Source organism: Nylanderia fulva, unplaced genomic scaffold (genome assembly GCF_048542155.1).
Source record: "Nylanderia fulva isolate GAGA-0341 unplaced genomic scaffold, ASM4854215v1 Scaffold49, whole genome shotgun sequence".
Lineage (NCBI taxonomy): Eukaryota > Metazoa > Arthropoda > Insecta > Hymenoptera > Formicidae > Nylanderia > Nylanderia fulva.
In genome coordinates this window covers 544404-569625 of record NW_028190576.1, presented here as the reverse complement: position 1 = coordinate 569625, position 25222 = coordinate 544404, and the positions used below count along the sequence as shown (strand labels likewise).

The following is a 25222-nucleotide window of genomic DNA, read 5'->3' as shown; positions in this document are numbered from 1 at the left end:
TTTTTGGATGCTGAATACGAATTCGGTTTTCAAATTGCTCCATTATTACAATTTTGAGAAAGTTTTAATTAAAGTTGCAAAAAGGGCTATTTTTATGAACTTCGTCATATTATAACTACAATATGTGACGTGCTGAAGAAGTTTTATTGCAATCAAAATAAAGTATATGTTGTTGGGACTTTTATATAAAAAATGTTTTTTCAATTTTGACATCCCCATATTGAATATCATTTTGAATTTGACACACACCCACCACACACAATTTTGACATTGAATTCGTATTCAATGATCTACAAAATCCCTTTAAAAGCTATTTAGTATGGTTAACTTTCGCAACACAGCTCATATTTAATCATGGATATCTTATTAACCATAATCGACATCAAAAATTTCTTTTGAGGGTTGAAAGTCTTAACAATATATTTTATTTTGATTGCAATGAAACTTCTCTTGCACGTCACATATTGCATAGTTATAATATAACAAAGTTCGTGAAAAAAACCTTTTTTGCAAGGTTAATTAAAAATTTCTCAAAATTGTGACGTGATGGAATTATTTGGAGACCAGATTCGTATTCAGCATTAAAAAAATTATAAGAACCGTCTAGTCTCGTTTCGGTAAATTTTTTTTATTGAACAGTGTAATAGATAATTGAATAGAAAACGCCTGTGTGTTATAATTTCTGCATTCTCTGCACGTAGGAAAGTTTATGTTCTCATATCCTTCTCCATCTCTCGCGCTCTCACCTTTTAGATATCGGTTATCGATCGATCAGTGAACTGCAGATGTAGCGTGCGTGGTGGATGCAGGTGTAGCCGCAAATCCCTCGACAAAGCAGTGACTTAAGTCTTAATCGCGAACTTCCTCCTTTTTGGAAAGCGCTTTTGAGCACGTTTACGACGTCCCGTGTAAACCTCGCTACTTTAGTCGTTCTAATTTATATAACGAAGAGAATTCATGGTTCCTTGATTTTATTATTCAATATTAACACAAGTTTTCATTACTCTATATCGCTGACTATGCTGATCCTGTCAATTCGCTACGAGAATGCAATGTGCCGTCATCTAGATGATTAAATCATGATGTGTAAAGTGGATAATAAAATAACGTTTAATAAAATGACGATATATGAGACGTGGAGATTATTGAAAATTACATACGATTTAATACATAGTTAAATGCAACAAACTCGAATATAATAAAAATCCGACTAAATTCTTCTCTCCTTTTTTTCTCATTGAAAAACTGCGTTATTTCGTGCGGAGCAAATTAATTATATTTTAGTAGTAATTATATTTTTTCAACGTAACGCAATTAATATCCGCATTCTGGGCGTTGTTGAAATATATTTTCGCGTTGATTTTTATATTAATTAATTTCTTTTGCAATCTCGTCCCATTTGATTTATTATTCGGTACAAATTGCTGTTATTTGGACAACAGTTATTACATTAAATGGTATGGCTTGTTCGAACGATACTGAAATCATTTACATAATGCAAGATTTTCTCGGCAACATCGCGAGTCTCCGTTTCTCTACGCAAATTCTAGTTGCATATACCTTTGGCGTCGGGAATGACCCACGTCGAAACCACATCTAACAATGCGAAGTACATCCAATTTCTAATACATATAGACGAAGTTATACCGCATCCAAACTTTCGACGACGACAGGAAAGTTCCGATTTAGTAAATGCGCGTACGTTTATCCGTCGAGTTGCAATCAAAGAAACAAATCGTGAAACCAATTTCTAAGGCATTTTATTTTTAACAAATTAAGTGTCATAAAAATTATTTTAGTTAATAATTTCATTCGAAGTCATAAAAAATACATTTTTTGAAAAGAAAAAATAATTGTCGTTCTATTTTAAGATAAAAGAAAATCGCTGCTAATATATGTTGATTCGGAATCGTTTGTTTCTAGTGATTTTTTTTTTATTTGTATTTGAACACTGTTTAAACAATATATAGTATATTTGCAATTGAATTAAAAATGCAACTTTGCTAATTTTAAAGATATCTCAAATCCACATTATATTTTTCAAAATATATTTAAATTAATTGTTTGTAGTTATTTGCAGTAATTTTCTTTTTGTTTGTACCTGCGTTGTTTAAAAGTTATGATATACATATTATCTATTATATTATTAGTTGAACTTATATTGTAATAAAAGGAAAAAATTTAGGTGATTTTTTTATGTATTTAAGGAAATGTGATATTTTTAAAAAATTATCTGTCATAAAGGAGAAAAGAGTACGCATTATAAGCTTTTACGATTACAAATTATTAAAATTATTCAGAATCGAATAAGTGTCGATTAATTAATTAAATCTACTATGCAAACGCATATATGCATTTATTTTCTGTAGTGACCATGACGCGATCGGTCATGTTTGCATCCAACTGCAATCATTGCAGTTAGTGTCCTTCCACTCAGAATTCCGATTCAAGTGGGTCATCGAGCAAACGAGAATAGTTTGCATAATAATAGAGATGATTATTCTGACAACGGACGTTAAGATTTCATTGTCACGGGGTATCATTTGTCCGATATGAATTAATCATTAACATTGAAGTTTATAATGCAAATTGACTAAATTTTGCAAAATCCTTAGTTGAATAATTTAAATATTCGACAGAAATATAATTAAAACAGTTAAGAATTAAAAGTTAAACTCAATGTATCACAATTTTTTTTTATATAATTGTTTAAATTGATGAACTCCTAGCATTAATATTGAACTACTCAATATGTAGTTGGATGAAAATGCACGCAAAATATACCGAAATATTCAATAAATTTTATTCGTTCTAAATTTTTTTGTATAAATAATATATATAGGTATCAGTCAATTATTTGATAAATAAATTTTGGTAAATATACATAAATGGTCTGATTTCAGAGAAAATCATGATTAACTTTATTTTTATAGAAATATATCGCGAGAAAAAATATAGATAAATATATTCTTTCGTGATTTTGATTTTTTTTATTTCGTTAGTATTCTGGAATCTTACAATCTTCCTCAAAGTAATTTATTGGATCTTTTTTTTATAACGCCGAATTTTTTATTACATTTACCGTCAATTCTGATATTATATACGCCCAATTCAACATACATCACGTCGTGAATATATATTGTAGTATTATTTAGCACGGTCGGGAATAACGATCCGCGGAATGTGCAATAATAATGTCACCGGGATTGATAACATCTTGCGATATGTCGTGGCCTAATTTCACTCTAAGGTCAAACGAGAAAGAAGTTTCTGCAATCGTTGAAGCACGTAGACGTAGACAGTCGATTAACATTGCGCGACAAAAAATAGTATATTAATAGTTATAATTACATATCATTTTTTTTGCAGACTATTTCAAAAATAGATTTGTTTTAATGGCGAATAATAAACAAAAAAAAAACAATCGAGACGACATTCTAAAATAAATAATAGATAAATTATTTTGTTGAAAAAAGTGACAAGATTTATATAATTATAATGTAATGTGTAAACTTTAATATATTTTAGGCTCAATCGTGAAATAGTCATATAACAATACAAACTTGTCTGAAAAATATCTCTTATAATATATTTATGTATATTTATATATAAAAAAGCAGATTTTTATTTAATACTATTGCTAAATGCTTATGTTATTTAATATGAAGTATCATTAAGCTACATTGATTTTATTATGGTTATTGGAAGCTGTTCATATCATTGAGAAAAAAAATATTGAGGTATCAAAGTATCAATCGAAATGATGTATTAATCGCGATGTTTAATTATATTATTTGTAACCACATGAAAGCTTTACCATGAGAAGATAAATTGCTCATACATTTAATTAGTTTTTTTATATCGCATTTAATTGCATTCTCTGTTGTTTCTCAGTTTGCACGGAGAGAATTTTCTCTTAGAATTTACCCTGAAAATCATGATAATCGTGGGACATAACGTTGGAAGAATTTTGTAAGTTTTTCTGATTAAATATTTACCACAATAAAAAATATGAATATGTATACATACTAAATTTTATTATGTATAGTAAAATTATTCGAACACATTTTATCTTATTGTGATGTAAATATTTTTTGTTGTGGTAAATATTAATCAAAGAAACTCGTATTAAAATTCCTCCAGTACCATATATTCCCACAATTACCATAATATTTTCAGAGTAAATTCTAATTAATAGAATAAATTCTCGTTGTGTGCAATTAATTTATAAACACATATACGGAATTGATACTGAACGGTTTATGTGAAACATTATATATTGTGAGACGTAATATTGAGTAGGTGTCAACACATTGATTTCACAAGTCACGTTTCCGTTTCGAGCTCGTTTGTTGCACATTTACGCGTTGTACATGCATTTTAACGACTTCGCCGCAGCAATGCGCAGCAACTAATCGCGCAAAACCATCGATCGACCTTACAAAGGTGACAAAGGCACGTGGAAGCCGATACCCACACAACACTCTGGTTGGACACGCCTCGGAACGTGCCTAACCATAGAGAATTCGATTTTTTGTGCGACTACAATTGTTGAATTTCGCGTAGGTTTTGTGCACCCAAACAACAGAGCAGGAAGAAAAGCCGACTCGATATACAAGTGGTTATATGAAATTGTTTCCCTTTTTCTAGAGCAAGATTTAGTGCTAATCAAGGTGTCGTTTATACGATATCGAGCTTGCGTGGCACATAAATCCTATCTGCGTAAAAATTAGCCCCCTAATAAAATCGCGATGATAGCGCAGTTTTGCAGCCGCGTGTATTTATTAAAATGTTTTTTTTCTGAATAATATACATAGCTAGCTACGTATTATTTGTCACGAGCGCAGTGACAGAGCAAAATATTTTGCAGATATTCGCCTTTAAAAAATATTTCATGCGCATTTATATGATAATATTTCTAAAGCTGTCTATTTTTAAATTTAAATATTCATCATTTTTAATCTTGAAAGAGCATGTAGGGTATCTTTATGAAATTGTTCATTGTATATATGATAATGCAAACATAATAATAGGAAAATTAGCATTGATAATTATTTATAAATTCGTTCTTCTTTTTATCAGTCTTGTACAGAATGTCTTGAAACAGTGATGCGTTCTAATTTCTATAATACCAAAGTGTCGTTACGTGTGGGTGAATTTCTATATCAGTTTTCTCTATGGCAATTAGAAAAACAAACAAATGTTTAATTTGATAAATTGGTCGATATTCAATCAATTTCAAGTACTTGATCTACTATTACGATCTGTCAGTCAAGAGAAATCGCGATTTTATATATTAGAAGAAAAAGATCGATATCTAATAACCAACATTCGATTAATTTTATATCTTCATTTTTCATCTAATCCAATACTTTTATCCAATTTGTCACATTAATTTTCATCATTGCACATCAATTTATATGTCCGTTATGCTTGTGAATATCGCGAATAATTTTTGAAGAAGATATTTATAATTCTTAATATATTGAGAAAGAGGCAAGATCAGTTTTCTTGTGTCAGTTTCCTTCATTATAATCGTCAATCATACAACTTTCATTAATGAATAATAGCTGTTAATGGTTCCTCGTTTGTTAGTCTTAACCCTAGTCTTGACTGATACATAAAGAACTCCTGATCAAATTTATGGAGTGATTAGATCGTAACAATGTTTGATGAATTATCAAACGCGAATATTCTTTTTCGATAATCACTGTATAATATTATGAGATATACGCGATATTATTAAACATATGATTAATATTAGGGGCAAAACTGTGAAAATAAATAAAATGGTTTGTCATGAATGACGCGGATAGAAAGTCACAAATGTGATTTTTATTCGATTATAATTAGCTCTTATTGTAATGGGGGTGTAACGTTAGAAAGGATCCATACTCAAGAGCAGTCTTACATTTTTACGCGTCTTACGAGAAAAGGCTACTTAGAAAGCCGTTAAGTCGATAGAATTTCCAAGCTACTTTCGTGTGTAGTCACTTCATGATTTCGCTGTCACTTGAGATTTATCGATCGCCTAAGTACACGCAATGGAGGACGCACGCACTAATATGAACAGGAACATTAGTTAGTACCTCATCTACAAAGAGCCATCGATATCCGATTGAGAAAGCGCGCTCCTTCAAAAAGATCCTCAAGTGAATTTAATTACGCATGTACAATCTAATTACTTGAATATATACATGTATGGATTTTGTTAACATCTTAGTGTGATACATTACTTTTTATAAAAAGAACATTTCTTGGAAAATTTCAGGATTATTAAAATGATTATTTAAAACAAAGTGATAAATGATTATTTAATTTAACCATTTATTTGCGATGTGATTATTACAAATCATTTTTCTCTTTTTGATTTGTTTTAGTTAATTTTTATAAATAATATTTAATAATAATACATTTAATAATTCGATAGAAATTTAAGTAGATGGAACTGGGATTTTATGCAGTTTTTTTTAGAGCGCAGTAGTTTATAATTATAAATAGCTGCAACAGTTTATTTTCTACCTACATTTTCTTCAAATTTTTAATCTCTTAAAATTTTCTTTAATTTTTTTTATTTAATACTTTACTGGTTTTATATTCCCCTATTTATTAAGACGGACTTTTGGTCTTGGCCCAAGCGAGTTAATTTTCCCATGCTTACATTACTGTAATTATAATTTGCGTTGATTATCCTAATTAAGCGGCAATTAAAATTCTTAATGTGTAAATTCTGTGTAATCAACTGCGTTGTACTGGCGTTTCTTTCGTACATTGTATTTAGATGATATAATTTTAAAAACATATATATTCATACACAACGATATATATTATATATTTAAGTACAATGTGTTTATACAATATATGTATAATGTGAGCCAGAGACATCTAAAAAGGAAAAACTAGTCCGGATTACTTTAAGAGTCGTTCTAGTTCCACGACTGACAAGTTTATAGACCAGATACATATGGCTTCGTTTTCTAACGAATAAATTTCTCTAGTTAATAATTGCATTTTCACCATTGACTATCATTTTTATTGCCACGCATTAAATCTCATCTCTGATTTTTCGCGCAAATTTATATATTGCAAAATAGCAGTATCGTACATATCTTCGTCATTTCAATTGCAGTTATTTTCTTTTCACACACGCGACGTTGGAACATGCCATATTTATAAGAATTATGATAACACATACATCATTCACAATATTCATTAGAACTGAATCCCCTTTCATCTTTTAGAATTTGAATTTCTATTTTCATTTTTTGGAGCGTTATACGTGCTTTTATCTTTTCTTTAACATAATCTAATGCTCTGCCTGTGTATAGTTTGCATATAATAATGCTTTACTGCGTTACGCAACAATACTCTATGAATGACGTCTGAATCAGGAAGCGTTATTATTAATCCATTGAAGAAATGCTTTGTCGTACTACATTGCCTACCTATTTAAATTGATTGTAACTTGTGAATGAAGTCTACGACACTTGCAGCGCGAAGGCTACCAGCCCATGCGAAAAATATTATGTTATAGGCGTTGACAGTAACCCACACACATTTGTAGGCATGCTAGGCATTTGCCATATAAGTTGCTCGACAATTCAAGACAAGAAATGCAGGATTATTTTCACGATTGAATTAATATTAATTTAATTAAATGACATAATGTAACGTGATATTTTTCATTGTTTAGAAAAATATCGATCTGATGAATAATAGGATAAATATTCATTTTCTATGAATGCGTAATCATTTCAGCTTCGAGTAACAATATCAAATTAATATATTGAAACTAGATCAGCGCGTGATAAAAATAAATATATATATATATATTTATTTATGAGAGAAAGAAAGAGAGAAACTAGGTAAATTAATGGTTCGGTAAAGTAATTATCAGAAGTTATAACAGACACAATATATTGCAATGATGAAGAGCGAGAATCATAGTGCAAGTAAAATATAAAAAATAATAAGAGATAAAAATATATAAGATGAAAAATATATAATTTTTAAAATTATATATTTTTCATCTTTTATTATTTTTGATATTTTATCCTGTCTGTTTTATAGTTTCTGATCATTATTTTGCCGAACCGATTACCATCGCGTTAGTTTACCTAGATTCTCTATTGCATTTGAGATCAATGTTTGTGAGTTGCAGCCTGAACAGACAGTAGACAGGATTGCGGTTTCTCAGTGGCAAACTCGTCGTTCTCGCAAACCGGCTCTGCTCATTGATCGATGTTCGCCAGACCGTGAAACGATCTCGACGAGGCTTTTACCATTCGCGGTGACATCGCCTCTCCGTCTGAGGGTTTGTCCACAATGCGCCATTCGTTCCGATTAAATGCACATGCGATAAGTCGATTGTTTGGAGCCATTGTCGTAATTGAGATATAATCATATTTTATCGGAAGAGCGCGGAAGTTGATTTTTCCGTTGTTGCCTGGTGCATAAGTATAATGCACTCTGCAAGTGACTCCGTTGTACGAACTAAAATGTCAATTACAAAATAAGCTTCCGATTATTGCGTGTCACATATACAGATATAAAGAATGTTTTTATTAAATTATAATTAATTTTTTTATTGAATTTTTTTGTTTGATTCAATGAAGAAGAGAATATATGCGAGCCGATTAAAATGTGAAAACATTAGAATATTAAAATAATTTTATAGATTAATTTATATTATGTGACATATAATTTGTTAATTATTGATATATGTTTTGTTTACACTGGTTTACTGACACCTATATGGATTTTTAAGGATGGTTACGTCTTTAATCTTTCTCAGTCTTTAATCACAATCGATCAACCACGATTTATATTAAATTTAAAAAATTCTTTTGACACAACGCTTACATGCGCGAGTGTTGATACTTTCTAATTATATAGTTACATAAAAACCATTAGCCTGTATTCCTAGTACGCGGTTTTCAACGTCAAGTTCGACTTTCAGTATGACATCGGAAACGTATTATCAGCCACAGTCATGCACGAGCCGTCAAATCGTGTTAGTTTGAGATTTATATTACTGCGGTATGAAAGAAATATTTTACAAATTCCAATTCGTGTGAGCGCGATAAATCTTTTAATATTGAATATAAATAAATTTTTTCCGCGGTACGATGCGTTAATTTCACCTGCTAAAACGTGAAATTAATTTTTGTGTTTCAAAGATTGAATTAGCAAATAAGCACACGATCACTTGTACTAGAATTCTACTTATACTGAAATTATTATAGTCATCATTGACAGCGATCGAGCTGCGTTGTGACAGAGAGACGTTAGCGCGGTTCGCTGTGTTCTCGAATTAATTCCATTGAATATGCATGTCAACAGCGATAGCATTCCAAGCATATACATATACAGGCGTCAATAAATGTCGCATGCTTCGTGCCTCTTAATCCTACGCGTGCCATAGATAATTCCGGATTGAATAGTACGTTAAAGTATTTTTAATAGAAGCGAGAAAATACAAGATCATAGTATCAATCAAATGCTGAAACGTTTTATCAACTACTCGATCATGCACGAAGAGAATTTTCTCTTAGAATTTATCCTGGAAATTATGGCAATCGTGAGACAATATAGTATTGGAAGAATTTTATAAGAGTTTCTCTGATTAATATTTACCACAATTAAAAATATTAATATGTACATATAGTAAAATTAATCGAACATATTTTACATCTTACAATAGTGTAGTAGATTATTAATATTTTTTATTGTGGTAAATATTAATCAGAGAAACTTTCATAAAATTCTTCCAATACCATATTGTCCCACAATTACCATGATTCAATATCATCATATCAATATCATGATTTTCATGATTTTAAATTTCAAGAGAAAATTCTCTGTGTATTTATTTCTATTCCTACTAAATGCAATGAATTGCAATAGAAAATTCGATACGACTTTATTTATTCTAAAATTACTGCAATTTATAGAAATATATGTAGAATTTATTTAAGTTCTTGAAATAAAATATCTTTTTGCTTAGCACATTTTATACTTGCGCGAGATTTCAATTTTTATTTTCATTATATATCGGTATTTTTTATACTTGAAAAGATTTTATTCCAAATAAATTCTAGATAAAGATATCTTATTGTTTTATCGTTTGGACAAAACGTAAAAGAATTTAGGTGTTTTTACAAATCAAAAGGAACAACATGAAATAGCAATGATACAGTTTTCTGCATTTTTTTAAAGACAGACAGACAAGTGACACTTCAAGCCATAGTTTTTCTACGACTTTGATGATGAAAAATAATGGAATATAATGGATATACGTGTGATATTTTATCTAATATTATCATAAAAGTGACTACGAGAAACTTGAGGCACGTGAAAGTGCGAGAAATGGTGAACAAGCCTGAAAGAAGAATTGCAACGACAAGACGAGGCAAGGCGATGGTGAAGTCGTGGTGTCACATCACTTCGTGGTGTGAAGTAACGTGCGTGCCTGAGCCTAAAGTCATGGCCAAGAGTATCGTCAAGAACGATGGAGGATGTCCCCTGCATTGGGTTGACAATTCTACCGGGCAATCCAGACACCTTCTTCGAGTGGTTGTCTTTTATTTAACCATTTTGGCGATATTGTGGTGCATCCCTGCCTGTCTCTATCATCGGTGAGAAAGCGGGATGTTTTCGTTAGCTTTTGGGCTTCTCCTAAAATGTTGATAAATGTTGGTTCAACGAGCATTGCTTATTTTGGAGATTAATCTTTTTAGAAAAAATGCAATCTTAATTTTTTGTAAGTCTTTGCTCATCTAGAATTACATATTTAATTGGATGGAAAATATAGAAGTTTTTATTGAAGAACATTTATTAAAACTGTAATTTAAATATATAATAAAATCTTTTTTATAGCTCTTTCTTATAGAAAAATTGTATATAATGTAGGATGATCCTTAAATATATATTTACATAAAAATTTATATTGATCATATGATATATTTTAACAACCGATCATAAAATTAATTCCAGCAGTTACACATGCTCCATATTTATAAGTAATTATACTATATTCACATATGCACATATTTTTTCGATGTTAATTCAATTTTCATTATTGTATCTCATATTTTCAATATAAATGTTATGATACTGAAAAATTCTATGCATCTGAAAGTAATCATCGTACATTTTGTTTTAGTATTCTGAAGAGTCACATTTGTTATTTTTCCTATTATATATGTATAGTACAAAGCGTCGTAATGCACTGCAATATTGTCTTCAACTTTCTTTGAAACAATATTACAGTATTTTACAATATTTATAATAGTAATATATATATATATATATTTTTTTTTTTAAATAATAGATGCTATGTAATATATTATTCTTTTTTAAATGGCGAATTTCTTAACATAATTAATTTTATATTTTACTTCAAAATGTAAGACATCTTAAGATAACAATTGAGAAATAATTAAGATAAATATTTTACGATACGTACAATTTATTTATTTAAATTATTTAACATTTAATTATTATAATAATGAAAAAAGCATAATATAATATGTATAAACTTATATATAAATTCTTTCATTTTTTCCGAGTCATTAATTTTTCAATTAAAGAAGAATTAATTGAAGATTTATTCAATAATAAAATTAGGTAATTTATTAAATCCTGCCACACGAATCTTATACATATACAAAAATATATTAAGGCTAGAGGTGATATTTAATAGACAAATTATTCTGCAAAATTTTTAATTAAATACATTATTAAGATATTAAGAAATATTAAACATTATAATTTTTTTATAAGGCAATATCACATTGTTTGGCAATAGAGGATTTATATAGCGAGACATTAACACAATTCGATGTTTGTCTTATTCGCAGGATCTCCGAGAGCGGTCAGGCGGTAGTGTTGACATTGGTGGACACCGCGACGGCAGAGTTGCAGAATCTGGCTGAACCGAAGATCGACCGCGAATTCCCCTCGAGAACATCCATCAAGAATTCCTCGATATTGAACGACAATCAAGTTAGGCAGTCCGAACACATAAAAGAGATCGTCGTGCCGACGACGCAGATCCATCCACCGCTGATTGTCGACGAAACAACGACGACGACGGAGCGGCCGAACGACACGGATGCTCTCGAAGACGGGGAAGTACTTTTGTTGAAAAAGATAGCCGAGGAGGCGCCGGAGGTCGTGGTGATCGTTAGAGCGGAGCAGAAAGTCAACACGGACGAGTTGGAGCTGAGAGTCGAAGAAGAGATCGGCCAAGTTCAGGTATCCGAAGATCTGTCCTCGAAGGTCGATGATACATTCACTACGGCACCGGAATTGAACGATACCGCGGCCAGAGCACAATTGATCGGTGGTAATAGAGATGAGACTGCAGCGGTGATCTTAGACGGACTCGTTGCTTCAGGACCTTCCGATCCGCATGAGGATATTCCATCCTTCAGTGAATGGGCACAGAAGCGTTTGGAGGAAGCCGAAAAGAAAAAAAGTATTTTTTATTATTAAAAATATTAATTTTTATATTTATTTAATATTTATTTAATTTTAATTTAATTTATAATTTATTTTTATATTTATTTAAATATTTGTTATATAAAAAAAAGTTATATTAATTATAAGAAAAGGATAACGATTATTGCATTAAATTAAATGCGATTGCATATTTTATTTATATCATATTTTATTTTACAGCTCATCCAAATGCCTCCGTGCAGACTCCGGGTGCTCCAGGACGAGGTGTAAGTGGCATGAAGATTCGTTCCAAGAATTACGCCTCGCCCGACTGCGGCGCCAAAATCGTGGCAGCCAATCCCGAAGCGAGTGGGGCCAAAAACGTTTTGGTGTCCACGCGGGATGAATACATGCTAAACGCATGTACATCGCGCGTTTGGTTCGTCGTCGAGCTCTGCGAGGCGATTCAGGCGAAAAAGATCGAGCTGGCAAATTTTGAGCTCTTCAGCTCGTCGCCGAAGGATTTCTCCGTCTACGTGAGCGATCGTTTTCCTACCAAAGATTGGAGTCCAGTCGGTCAGTTCACCGCCAAGGATGTGAAGGACATTCAGAGCTTCGCTCTGCATCCTCACTTCTTTGGTAAATTCATCAAGGTTGAGCTACAATCACACTATGGCTCGGAACATTTCTGTCCCGTCTCGTTGTTTCGCGCTTATGGTACCAGCGAGTTCGAAGTGTTGGAAACCGAGACGGAGAATCAGATTCAAGAGACGAGCAGGGAAGACGACGACGATGAAGATAGCGACGAGGAGGAATTGTTAGACAGTGAAGGTGGTGATCCACCGAGAAATCTCTTCGGCAGCGCACGCGATGCAGTATTAAGTATCGTAAAAAAGGCCGCAGAGGTTTTAGTGAAGTCCAGCGATCTCACCGGAAACAACATCACGGAAATCCAGCAGAGTATCGACGACGGTAATATTTTGGACCACTCGTACACGAGCTGCACGACGCCCAGATACACGATTCTCTGCGGCAATTGCACCGATCAAAAGTTTGCCAGTGTTTTTCAACTAGTTAGTTGCAGAGATCGACAGTTGAACGATTTACTTAAGATCGATTGGATGAATAGAACTTTGAGACGGGGGAGATTATGTGGTTTCCACAGTATAGAAATCGAGTCGTCTTGGCGAAAAAAAGAGGAAGAAATGAATTACGACACGACGCGTTTCAATTTGGCGGAAGATCTTAAAGCGATTTTTTTAGCTTCCATCTTTAAACCCGAATATATTGTAGCGTTGTGTAATGTTCTGGCAACAAGAGAGCGTAAGGTAGTGATGAACACGAGTTATGAGATTCCTGCGAACAATTCCGAGGATGCTGACAAAGAAGCTATTCTATCCCCTAAGATTACCGATCATAGTAGCGAGGCTATTTCTCATCATCAAGTATCTGTTACGTGTACTTTGGATTCCAATTCTGCTTGTAAATCTGCCGCATTATCCGACAAAGAGTTCCGGCAGCGTCCGTTGGTTCAAGATAGCGAGGAAACCGAGGACATCAATTCTGCGTTCATAAAAACTTCGACTAGCATGGATAATCTGGCGTCACAGATCAAACCTACGAAGACACTTAGCAAGGAGGATATGAAAAAAGAATCTTCCATACCAATTTTAGAACCTAGTAAGGAGCTCACAGAGGAAACGTTGCAGCCAGAAGTGTTGACGACTGTTCCGCCACCGGCTAATCCGACGCCAACATTGAAAATCGTTGAAGAGCTTCCGGTTCTGGGAACTTCTGTCGAGATAACATCGAAAACTATAAGCAGCATTTCGTCGATGAACTCCCCTGACAATCAAGAAACTGCTAATACTGTTGCGTCTGATGCGGAAAGTGCTGAGACTATTGCGAAAGCAGACAAATCGGAAAATGGCGAACAAGATGTGAAACAGAATGTGAAAAATTTAGGCGAGCAAGAAGTTCGATTATCATCTCAAGATCACCTTGCGTTGGATACATTACTTTCTGATTTGAAAGATTTGGAGAGTGACACTGTTAACATGCAGAATGGAGCATCTAGTTCTTCAATGACTCAGCCTACAGCAAATGCTGCACCTCAGAAGGAGTCTGTCTTTCTTCGACTGTCCAACAGAATAAAGGTAAGAAAGACTATCTTTCAGAAATATTTAAAAAATATTTATTACGAGATTATTTTAAAAGATATTGGAAAACACTTGAGAAAAAATAAAAGAAATAAAAACATTATTATACAATTTATTTATTTATTAAAGCAGTTATATATTATTAATTTTTTATATGAATTTTTTAGGCTTTGGAAAGGAATATGTCGCTCAGTGGGCAATATCTGGAAGAGTTGAGTCGTCGTTACAAGAAGCAAGTCGAAGAAATGCAGCGTTTATTGGAACGTGCAGTAGCCGCTATGGGCGAGGAGTCTCGAAAGGGAGAAGAACGCGAAGCGAACAGAATAGAAGAAATTGCTTCTTTAAGAGAAGAAATCGCTATACTCTCGAAATCAGTCGAAACTCTTCTTTATGATCGTGACAGCTGGCGCAGTCGAATATCCGCAATTGTTCAACACGCTTTGCTAATCTGTTTGGAAGTCATTGTTATCATTGTGATACTCTCTTACTGTCGTAAAGGAGATTTTGAAGAGGAAGAGAAGCTTCAGTCGAATACAAAGAAGGAGAACACGCGTCGAAAGAGTGCGGATAATTTTAGTTCTCATTCTGCAGCCAAGAAGATGAAGAAACGGCGACCTAGCGAGATTGCTTCTCACATCAGCGGCACGTATCACGAGTTGATGATCGACGATCGATCCCATGAGATGACAAAGAAGGAGCGAAAAAAGAAACGTAAGAGGGAAATAATCGCTACCGGAACTAGAGTAGGAATTAAGCTCGACGCGAAGCAAGAAGCAGTTCGTTACAAGAGCGTATTAAATGTGATCCCTGACGGTGCGACATCGCCATCGAGAAGAATATCATCCATAGAGTCTCCACATTCTAAGGAGTCGCGGAATTTACTTGACAAGAGGCCAGAATCTACGCCCGAGGCTGCTGTAAGTTGGTTCGACGATCAAACAGAGAGAGAACGAATCGCGCAATCTGCATCGTTGAAAGACAAAATCTTCAAGATAGATCCAAATTCCGAATCTGTTCGTCAAGATGACAGCGAATCCAATTCATCGTCAGCGCACAGATCTGTTGATGGATCAACCACGATCGAACGGAAGATCGGGCCATCAAAGAACGGCTCGTTTAGAACTAGTAGTATCCTTAAAAGTGCGAAATTAAGCTCGCCGTCTTTCATGAAAACTGCTTTGGGCGCGAGAAATAAAAGGAAGTTCTCCTCAAACTCCATCGAGAAATGGGAATCGAGTCAGGACTCGGAATATTCAAACGACAGGTCTTTCTCGTCTATTTCCACGGATTTAAAGACACTGTCACAAACCATCGATACCACCAACGGTGGAGCCGCGAATGGCTTAATTGGGGAGAGCGACGAATCGAGGAGCAGTAACGTTACACCTACGTCGAGCAAAAAAGAGAAGAGAAGTACTGGTTTAAAAAAAATGGTAAGAAAATTTTTTTGATTGAAATAGATCCGCGCATAGACTGAACTGAAACATCGATCTTCGATCGAATTGCCATATAAACTGCAGATAGGCTTTACTCGTTATTGCGTGATAAATTGATTGATTTAATCAATCAATTTATTAAAATAATCTAAATAATTGAAACTAAGATGAAAGCACGAACTAAGATTTAAGTCGAAAAGTCTCGCGAATTTAATTAAATATAAAATAGATACTTATTCCGTGTAGAGGATCGAAGAATGAATGGAACTATGAACATTTTTCATAGTTACGATTTATGAATAAGTTTTTGCCTGAACACGATTTTTACTTTACACTTCCCGGTCTTGATTGTGTATGGATTAGAAAGCGGTGTTCATTATTTGAATTAATAATTAATGTTGAATTCTTTTCTTGCTCAAAACTGCATACAATTTGGAGAATATAGCATAATTTTAAAAGAGAGTCAGATTTGAAATAGCTTACATTAAATTTTCTAGTACTACAAATTGTGGTAGAAAATTATTCACGTCTGTTTAAGTTACAAAAGTTTCCTCCATCGTTTACATCATTTACTATTGTAGCTGTTTTCTCTTTTTTTATTCCTTTTTTGATATTTTAAGGACAATATACAGATTATTATAATCGATAAACAATTTAGTGTAAAGAAAAATAAAAAAAACGAACCGAGATAACAGAAAAGGCAGTATGTAACAATATATGAAAATGAAGACTGTAAATGAAAACAAATATCACATGTATTGTCACATCACTTGGGAAGCACAATGTCGAAGGTAGAAAAGAATATAAATATATATTGGAAACTGCAAGACAAATTATTCTAAACGTATTCTTTCTTATTGGATAATTAATATTGGATAATAATAGCAACGATGAATTATATTGTACGATTAATGGAGGGAAAGAAAGAGATAAAATTATAAATGTTTTATTATTTTTTCAACATTGTGTGTCTAAAGTTTTTTGGCACACATGAATACATCGGTATATTTTTCGTTTATGTGACAATGTGCGGTTTCACGCATCACAATTAATTATGCTTTATTTATTAGCGATAATCGTATCATACATAATCAGTTTGACGTATGCATTATTAAATAGAAAAGAAATAAATAGGCATACTTTCCACGAGGCATACTTTTACTGCGTCATTGTCGCGAGCGTGAAATTACCCACCGTTGCGAAAGATGAGTATAAAATGATTTATAAACATAGATTATTTTATGTAGAATATATGTATAATAACGATTGAGATGATTGCAATCGATACAATGGTATAAAGCTACAGCAATATACATAGAAAATATTTCTACATTCTTTGTTTTAAATCACATTCGAATTATTTAATTTTTATTTATTCAGTCATCATCAGAGAAAAAGAGAGGATGAATAAATGAAATGGTGAACGCGTAAAATCTTAAAATATTAGCAGTAATTACATTCATCATCACATAATCAAAGAGAATTAATTTTTGTTGCCGGTGATGTATATAAATATGAAAAATTGCAACAAATGATAGAAAATAAGATAAATCTAGAAAATCTCGATTTTTTATCAATGTCGATGAATTATAAAGGTAGTCACTGAATTAAAAAGAAGAAATATTTATAATTAAAATAATGTAATTTAAATTAGTCATTTTAAGTAATCGAAGGAATTGGTTGATTCAAAAATTTTATGTAATTAATAATTAAATTTTGGCGTGTCAAATGCACACAAAGAATTATCTCGAAATTGTTTTTATTTCGGGTTTTAATTTGTAGAGTTTTGGCATGTTACTTTAGAAATACAATATATTTCAAACAGTCGTTGTACATAGTTAATTTGTATGTACATATTTTGGATTGCAACAAATTTTAAATTTTGATCTCTGTCTTTATTGGCTCTTTGAGTTTTTTATATTTTTACGGTATCTAGATCAATGTTTAAAATTTAATAATAAAATTTCAAAATTTCCAAAATTAAAAAAAATTGAAAAGATTTGGCCGGAAATATTAGAAGTAAGTTTAGCTTTTACGATAAACAAATTATTTAATTGTGGCATATGTACTGAAATTATTTGTTGCAGATTTTTCAGTTTTCTTTTAATTACAAAAATATAACATTTTACTGAAGGATACTGAAATCACGAAAAAGATAACTACAATTGTAAATATTACAATAATTTTCATAATTTGTTTCTTTATTAAATAGCATAATATATTTCTAAATTTGATAAAATATTAAAATATTTTAATTTTTTTACTTTATAAAATATAAAAACAGAAATTGTAAGAGAGAGGAAAGCTTGATTATTATTTTCGCTCAAATCTTCAATTATTATTGTTGATGACATAAATTGCAATATTTGCGCATGGGAAAGAATCTGGAGAAAAGCATATTGAAACCTTCGGGTATTTTCTATTTGCTCGATATATCTTTCACATGTGTTATTTATTTTACTTTTTCGATTGTCTGCCGTTCTTGTTTTCCAATAATGTATTAAGTAAGGTTTACTCTGTGTAAAAAAAAGTAAAATTCTGTAGATATACGTAGTGATTTCATATCATTTATTTTTTTTTAAAGTTTGTAGATTTACATTTACATTACGAATTTAGTGCTAAATGTAACCGTAATTTATATAGATAATAGATGGACATATAATTAGCAATATATGATAGTATTATTATAATACAATTGTCATTTAATTAAATATACGGTTAATATTTAGCGCTAAATGTGTAAAACGTAATATGCAGACGTTTATTTGTCGATGTATTAATTCAATTAAATATCTATCGTAAAAATATTTCGAAGATCAACAATGATTGTGCCAGCATTTTGTATTTGATAAAGAAATGCACTGTGATAAAAATCCTCCTGATATTTGTGAGATTACAAAAGGACAGATGAATATAAAGAATATAGAAAAGGAGAAGGGGCGATGAATACAAAATGAGAAAATAAAACAAGGAGGAATAAATGAATCTATTGTAGAATGACTTAAATTTTAATTGAAAACATGTCCTATTACTTAACGTGCATTTAGATATTATAAATACTGATACATGTGAAACATACATACATTGTATATGATGATATGCTTGGATAATGCTCGAACTTTTTTGTGAGCTCTTACAATAGTAAATATATTTTCTATATGTAAGTTATTGTTACGCATGTAACATTAATCTAGTGATTATTTATATGATATGATATTCAGAAAAATAATACTTCAGTAATTGTATAAGTCATAATTTCTGTTATTGAATGGAATCCTTATTGTCATAATAATAATTGCGAGTTTTATATAGCTTTTATGATGCGAATGTGAAATTATTAGCAAAAATGTGAAGTGTTTCCAAAAGAGAATAATTTTTTTTGTAAGCATGATATATATTTATTCTTCTTTCTAATTTAATAAATAAAAGTACGCATCTCGATCTAATATATATTATAAAACATAATATACATATATGTTACTTAAAACTCCAATATCCATAATATTTAGAAATATATTTACATATATATTGATCTGATAATAGTAAAATTGCAAAATTAAATTTTTAATATAATAAGATGCGTACTTTAAGATTTAGACAATAGAATTAATTTAAGCATTATAATTTCTCAATTTTTTACATATTTTTTATATATTATGTATTGAAAGTATTTTACAAAAATATTTAGTACAATTAATTTTATATTTCTCTAACAAAATAATTAACACTTAAACATTATGATAAAACATTATATATTGTTTATTAAAAATTTTAAAAAAATTGCATAATATATATTTTGCGTTTACGTCTTATTTGTATATATTGTTATTTTATGATAAGAATTATATATTTATAATATTTTCAAATATGTAATTTAATCAATAAGTATAATGTTAATCGATAAGTGACAACTTTTTATATAGTTCTGCTATATTACAGATTATATTGCTAGTAATAATCTGTGTAAGAGGAATTTAAAAAATCTCGAGCTGTGCAGTTATCTTGCTAGTCTATAACTGCGAAGTTTTCTATCAGTTATATTCTTATAAGATATTAATTTCCCTAAAAACAAAAAATCTATATTGTATGTGTTTTAATTCTTTTATTAATGTATGAATAATTAGAAATTTGATGCCACAGATGTTTGGGCGGATTTTTAGTTAGGAGTGTATAAGAAAATATGTAAATATATTGTAGATCAGGTAAAATTAAATATAGCGCGGTAGATATAAGTAATTAATTATATTACACATGCATTCATGTAATATAATTATGAAGGATATGTTCCTATATATAAAGTTATTATATAAATTTAAAAAACTGAAAGTGTTTGTGTTAACTAATTCTCTATTTTTATCTTTCTAAATTTTTGGTTCTGTAGAAAAATAGAGAATGTACATTAAACTTTATTTCCATCATTTGTAAAACAGTCACATACAAATAATCTCGACATAACATCATTGATGAAATATCTAAATGAACATTTAGTCGCTCAGACTAATTTGTTTCGTATTTACATTAATTTAATATTAATTTATTGATCGTAATTGATGATTAATATATGAAAAAGGAATAAATTTTACTAGATTTATATAGATCTTTTGATTGTATGTGATAAATATATCTCTTTTACATGTATATATCAATGTGTCATGTACAATGAGAAAATGCACGATTATATATTTCTTTTTATTTATATACTTCTAAATATTTATTTGCTATATACACGTTCCTATGTTTTAGGACAAAATAATATATTAAAATAAATATTTGAATGAATACTATCAAATAATTTATTGTTATTATACATTAGATAAAGATATATATATGAAAAGTGGAAAAGAAAATATATGTATATATATATGTGTCTGTGTGTGTATGTATGTGCATGTATGTGCGTGTGTTTAGAAAAGAAGAATATATACATAAAATTGTTTGCTTATTGTCGAATGTTTAGTCAATTATTATTATGACTGTTATTCATGCGCCTGAATTTCATTTGCTTGTAATTAAACTGTACGTCTGTAAATACGAAAGTAATGCAAGTTGCATATAATGAATTACTAGAAGAATAAAGTTGCCAAAAAATTCATCGTATATACATCATATGTTCAATTATGTACAATGACTTTTCCTTAACTTATGCCAACTTATATTATTTTTAGAAATAACATGTAACGAATGATATGCATTGAAAAGAGGATTCATAGACATTTTTTTGAGATATAGAAATAAAAATGAATTAGCTTATTCAAATTTAAATTTATGTCGACATTTTATATATGTGAATATTTTATATATGTTAATATCTAAATAAAATCACTTTAATGAATTATATGTACATAAAAAATTTATATATATTATATGCACATTGAAAATATATTAATAGGATAAATCTGTATGTCTTCAAAAATATATATAAACCATGTGTGATATATAAAATTAAAAATATTAAAATTGTATTTTTAATTTTATTATGAAAAAAATACATTTATATGAAATGATTAGGATTTCATTGATAAGTTTTCTAAAAGTGTAGAGACATTAAATGCTTCTTTAAAAGAAACTAATTTTCTCGCAGCCGCTTGCTTATTCAAGTTTATAGCGGCGAGTTCGAATTTGTTTTTCCATTCTTTTGAATCATGTTTCTCAACGGAGCACATAACGATTTCGTTTACTTCATCTTGAATGGTGTAATAGGCGAGTGATTGAAATATTGAGTTCAGTTCATCTTTTGCTTTCTGTTTTAAATTCTTATCTCTGCTAACTAGATTCAAGATAAAAAGACCGTCCTCCGTTAAGCATGTTGTAACTGTTTTTAATAGTGATAATTCGAGAAATTGTTTAGGCGGACAACTCATTCCGACAGTAGTATCTTTACTATCGACATCGAAGAGTATTGCCTTATACTTTTTCTCACGTGTCGCAGCATCTTTAATAAATTGAATTCCATCCGCGATCTCGACTTTCATCCTATCGTCAAGAATAAGATTGAAATATTCGGTAGCCATTTTTAGCATCGCATTGTCAATGTCAACTGCAGTGATTTTTAACTGAAAAAAATTCAATTTGTTAAAAAAAATTTAATTCAAATCTCTTGCATGTGCAGTGCTTTATAAACTGACAATAAATCTGATAATAAATTCTATTGTAAATATACATACTTTGGGGAAGCAATGATGTAAGAATGTGCAAAGAGCACCACCTCCAAGTCCTATAATTATAATCTCCTGCTCTTCTTTTGTATCTATCACTGCATTTACGCCAGCGCTCATATAAATGTGATGTTGACAAGCCAAAAATCCAGGATCGATAACTTTTTTCGTTTTACCACGTCTAGATTTTGCTATAAATAATTGTGTCGTTAGTTATATAACATACAATAATATTTATAATTGTAGAATTTTTGAATTTATTGCTAATCATAGTACCTTCTTTTAGTCTAGCTTCACTTTGAATAACATATGGATTGTTCAAAAATATAATGCGTCTGAATTCGTGACCATCTTTCTCCACCTCTTCGACAATGAATGATCCGCTGATGTCGCTCTTTCCTTCGTAACAAGTAGTTCGAGTTCCAACGTCGGAGCCCAAAGACAAAAAAGGAATATTATTTTTACCACACAAGCCAGCTGGTGCTAGATTGCGTATGCAGTCTTGTAACTCAGTTTTCACAGCATCCCAACTTTCAAATTTATGTTCTCTACGTAAAGTCACTATCGCAAGTCTGTCGTGTTTCGCACTTTTTAGAACTTGCTGTCGTCCTTCCTTCGTACTAAACAACCAGTCCATCTCTCTGTTAAATAAAAAACCATTAGGACAATATAATTTACAGTCAATTGACAAGTTTACATTTGAAAATCGTCGAACGTACTTTCCCTGCGGAACAATGAAAGCCGCATACGTTTTCGTTCCGTGTGTACGTGGTTGATCGAGAACATAAACAGTATATCGTGGATGCTTATCACCTGGACGATGCAGATCCAAGGATATTTCGCCCACATCGGCAACGCTTCTCTTGTAAAGACTATTACACACTAATGCCGATTGTTGTGCGGACAATATTGCGGATACCATATCATCCGTCGAAGATAATCGTTCAGGTGGACCATCGACCAGTGCTATTTCAAGGACCTATCAGAATTACAATTTAAAAATAAATTCGATAACTTGCTCACTCGGCTAAAGCTAATTATAAGATGACAATGTAACAAATTTTATTGCTTTTATTACAATAACTTACGGTTTGGGTTAATTTGACAAACTTTGTAGCAATGATCACAAAAATTGGCACCAAACTGCCATCCTCTAAACGCGCCTTTGATTCAGCTTCGTGGCATCGTGATATGCGGAACATAAAACCCGAAGCAGGAAAGTAAGATAAGAGTTTTCGTAGGATGTGTTCCTGTAGCAATGATATACAGATATATCTGCCACCATTTCGTAACACTCGTGTGATTTCCTAAAATATAAGTTTTACTTGTTAGAATAAGAATTATAAAATCTCTTTTACAATAATCAGAAACTCACTTTGAAATATTTGTCAATTGTAGATATAGTTGTCTCTTTGGTATCTGGCATTAAAGCATCTAATGTACCTTTATCAAGAATTACATTGAATTTTTCATCAAGATATGTCATTTTTGTGGCATCCATATGTTCGTATATCAAGTTTGGCCTTGCACTTTTATTTATATCACGCATTTGTTTGATAACAATATGTGATATATCAATATTAATGATATTTCTGTAAAAATCACATTTAACACCTATTATAATGGAAAGCACTTATAATATAAATACTAATTTGTATGAATCAATTAATTTAACAAAATATTGTAATTTTATATATATATATATATATATATAAAAACATTGCAAAGAATATATATACAAGATTTACCTGTAACCAACATCGTACAAAGACATGCTCACTGTAGAATTTCCACAACCAACAATCAAAATATCATCCTTTATTTTTATATATTTTACAAGTATTTCACATAATTCTGGATATTCACCGTACCTGTAGTCAGACATAAATAATCAGAATGTAACAAGTTATAATTATAGTCAAAGAACTGTTCATTTAATTATAGTTTCATACCATTCGAACACTTTTTTGCCACGTTTTTTAAAGAATGTGTTCCAATAATCCGCATGACTAAATTCTTCATGTGTTTTTGGTAACAGATTCATGTTTTACAATAAAATATTCCTCGTGTTCACAAGTGAATGTAATGTGCTTAAGATTATATTTTAATATTACATAAATTAAATTCTAATATATAATGTATAATTGTGTCTTCCAACTTTGAATATACAAAGAAGTGACCATCAAATAAATCATACTGTAAGCACGAATTTAAATATTATCACATATATTTTTCATTATATTATCTATTTTGTTTGGTTCTTTAGAGACATTTCACGTGTATCGCAAAGCAAATGTTTGGTTAGTGCGGGATAAATGAAGAACGATGACATTACCAACCGACTCGATTTACCGACCGAATAATTATCGACGGAGCGTATCTCTTGTATTTCCGCTAGATAGCGCTGCATTATCAAAAAGTAAATGCAAGCATTTCCGGTTCCCTCCATAATTGCTACTAGTCGAGTTTTCGTCGAGGGAGAATTGAATCTGCGTTAATCTTTTCATCAAGTGTAAGTTTTACACTTATTATCACGATATACTGTCGATAGCTCAATATTTCTTTATAATCTTTGTATAGATGATGAATTTAATCGTGAAAATGATTATATTTTCTCTTTACTAGGTTACGTACTAGGTTACTCAAGAGGCGCGAAAAGAGAGCAATTTGGCGGCTTCGGAAGTCAAAGAGATCACATCAAAGTAGTAAGTGTTACATTTACAAGAAGTGTTATATTTACGGGATTGTGTCCAGTCCCGTATATTTTTCATGTTGAACGATAGCTTAGTGTATATATACATAATATGAGGCATATTTATATTTACATTGCATTTATATATATACATATACATATATATATGTATATATATATATTTTTTTTTTTTCATATTATATTTATATTATATTTCATATTTATTATTTTATATTATATATTTTACATATAATATTTTAAATGCAAATATTTTTCTTTTATATATATATATATATATATACTAAAAAAAAATTTAATTATTCAAATAAATATTTA

The 25222-nt window shown here is 30.8% G+C and overlaps 2 protein-coding genes across 9 annotated transcripts in view; one reads left to right on the top strand and one right to left on the bottom strand.

The window, feature by feature from the left end:
• Nucleotides 1–21136, top strand: part of LOC114940110 (SUN domain-containing ossification factor) — a 41475-nt gene extending 20339 nt beyond the window's left edge. For 3 of the 8 annotated variants that reach the window (XM_085486885.1, XM_029314629.2, XM_029314625.2), the window contains exons 2-5: nucleotides 10219–10637; nucleotides 11862–12481; nucleotides 12685–14600; nucleotides 14771–21136. In XM_085486885.1, coding sequence (XP_085343011.1) covers nucleotides 10279–10637; nucleotides 11862–12481; nucleotides 12685–14600; nucleotides 14771–16054 — 4179 coding nt within the window. In that variant the 5' untranslated portion in view covers nucleotides 10219–10278 and the 3' untranslated portion in view covers nucleotides 16055–21136. Of the gene's footprint in view, nucleotides 1–8182; nucleotides 8315–10218; nucleotides 10638–11861; nucleotides 12482–12684; nucleotides 14601–14770 lie in introns of those variants that run through there. The other 5 variants (XM_085486884.1, XM_029314628.2, XM_029314627.2 and 2 more) reach the window with 4 other exon arrangements.
• Nucleotides 20423–24522, bottom strand: LOC114940101 (eEF1A lysine and N-terminal methyltransferase homolog). Its single transcript, XM_029314608.2, has 8 exons — nucleotides 24147–24522; nucleotides 23943–24065; nucleotides 23570–23786; nucleotides 23283–23501; nucleotides 22914–23173; nucleotides 22471–22835; nucleotides 22204–22385; nucleotides 20423–22092 (listed from the first exon to the last, which is right to left on the bottom strand). The coding sequence occupies exons 1-8, from the start codon at nucleotides 24236–24238 to the stop codon at nucleotides 21544–21546; spliced, it is 2007 nt and encodes a 668-aa protein (XP_029170441.1). The 5' UTR covers nucleotides 24239–24522; the 3' UTR covers nucleotides 20423–21543.
• Nucleotides 24523–25222: the final 700 nt, after the last annotated feature.

What these genes read in the sequence shown, in the direction of transcription:
- LOC114940101 (XM_029314608.2), bottom strand. Translation starts at nt 24,238, where the DNA reads ATGAATCTGTTACCAAAAACACATGAAGAATTTAGTCATGCGGATTAT. An exon ending in GGCAAAAAAGTGTTCGAATG is followed by an intron (nt 24,066 to 24,146) that starts GTATGAAACTAT and finishes GTCTGACTACAG; the next exon opens with GTACGGTGAATATCCAGAAT. An exon ending in TGAAGCTAGACTAAAAGAAG is followed by an intron (nt 22,386 to 22,470) that starts GTACTATGATTA and finishes AATTATTTATAG; the next exon opens with CAAAATCTAGACGTGGTAAA.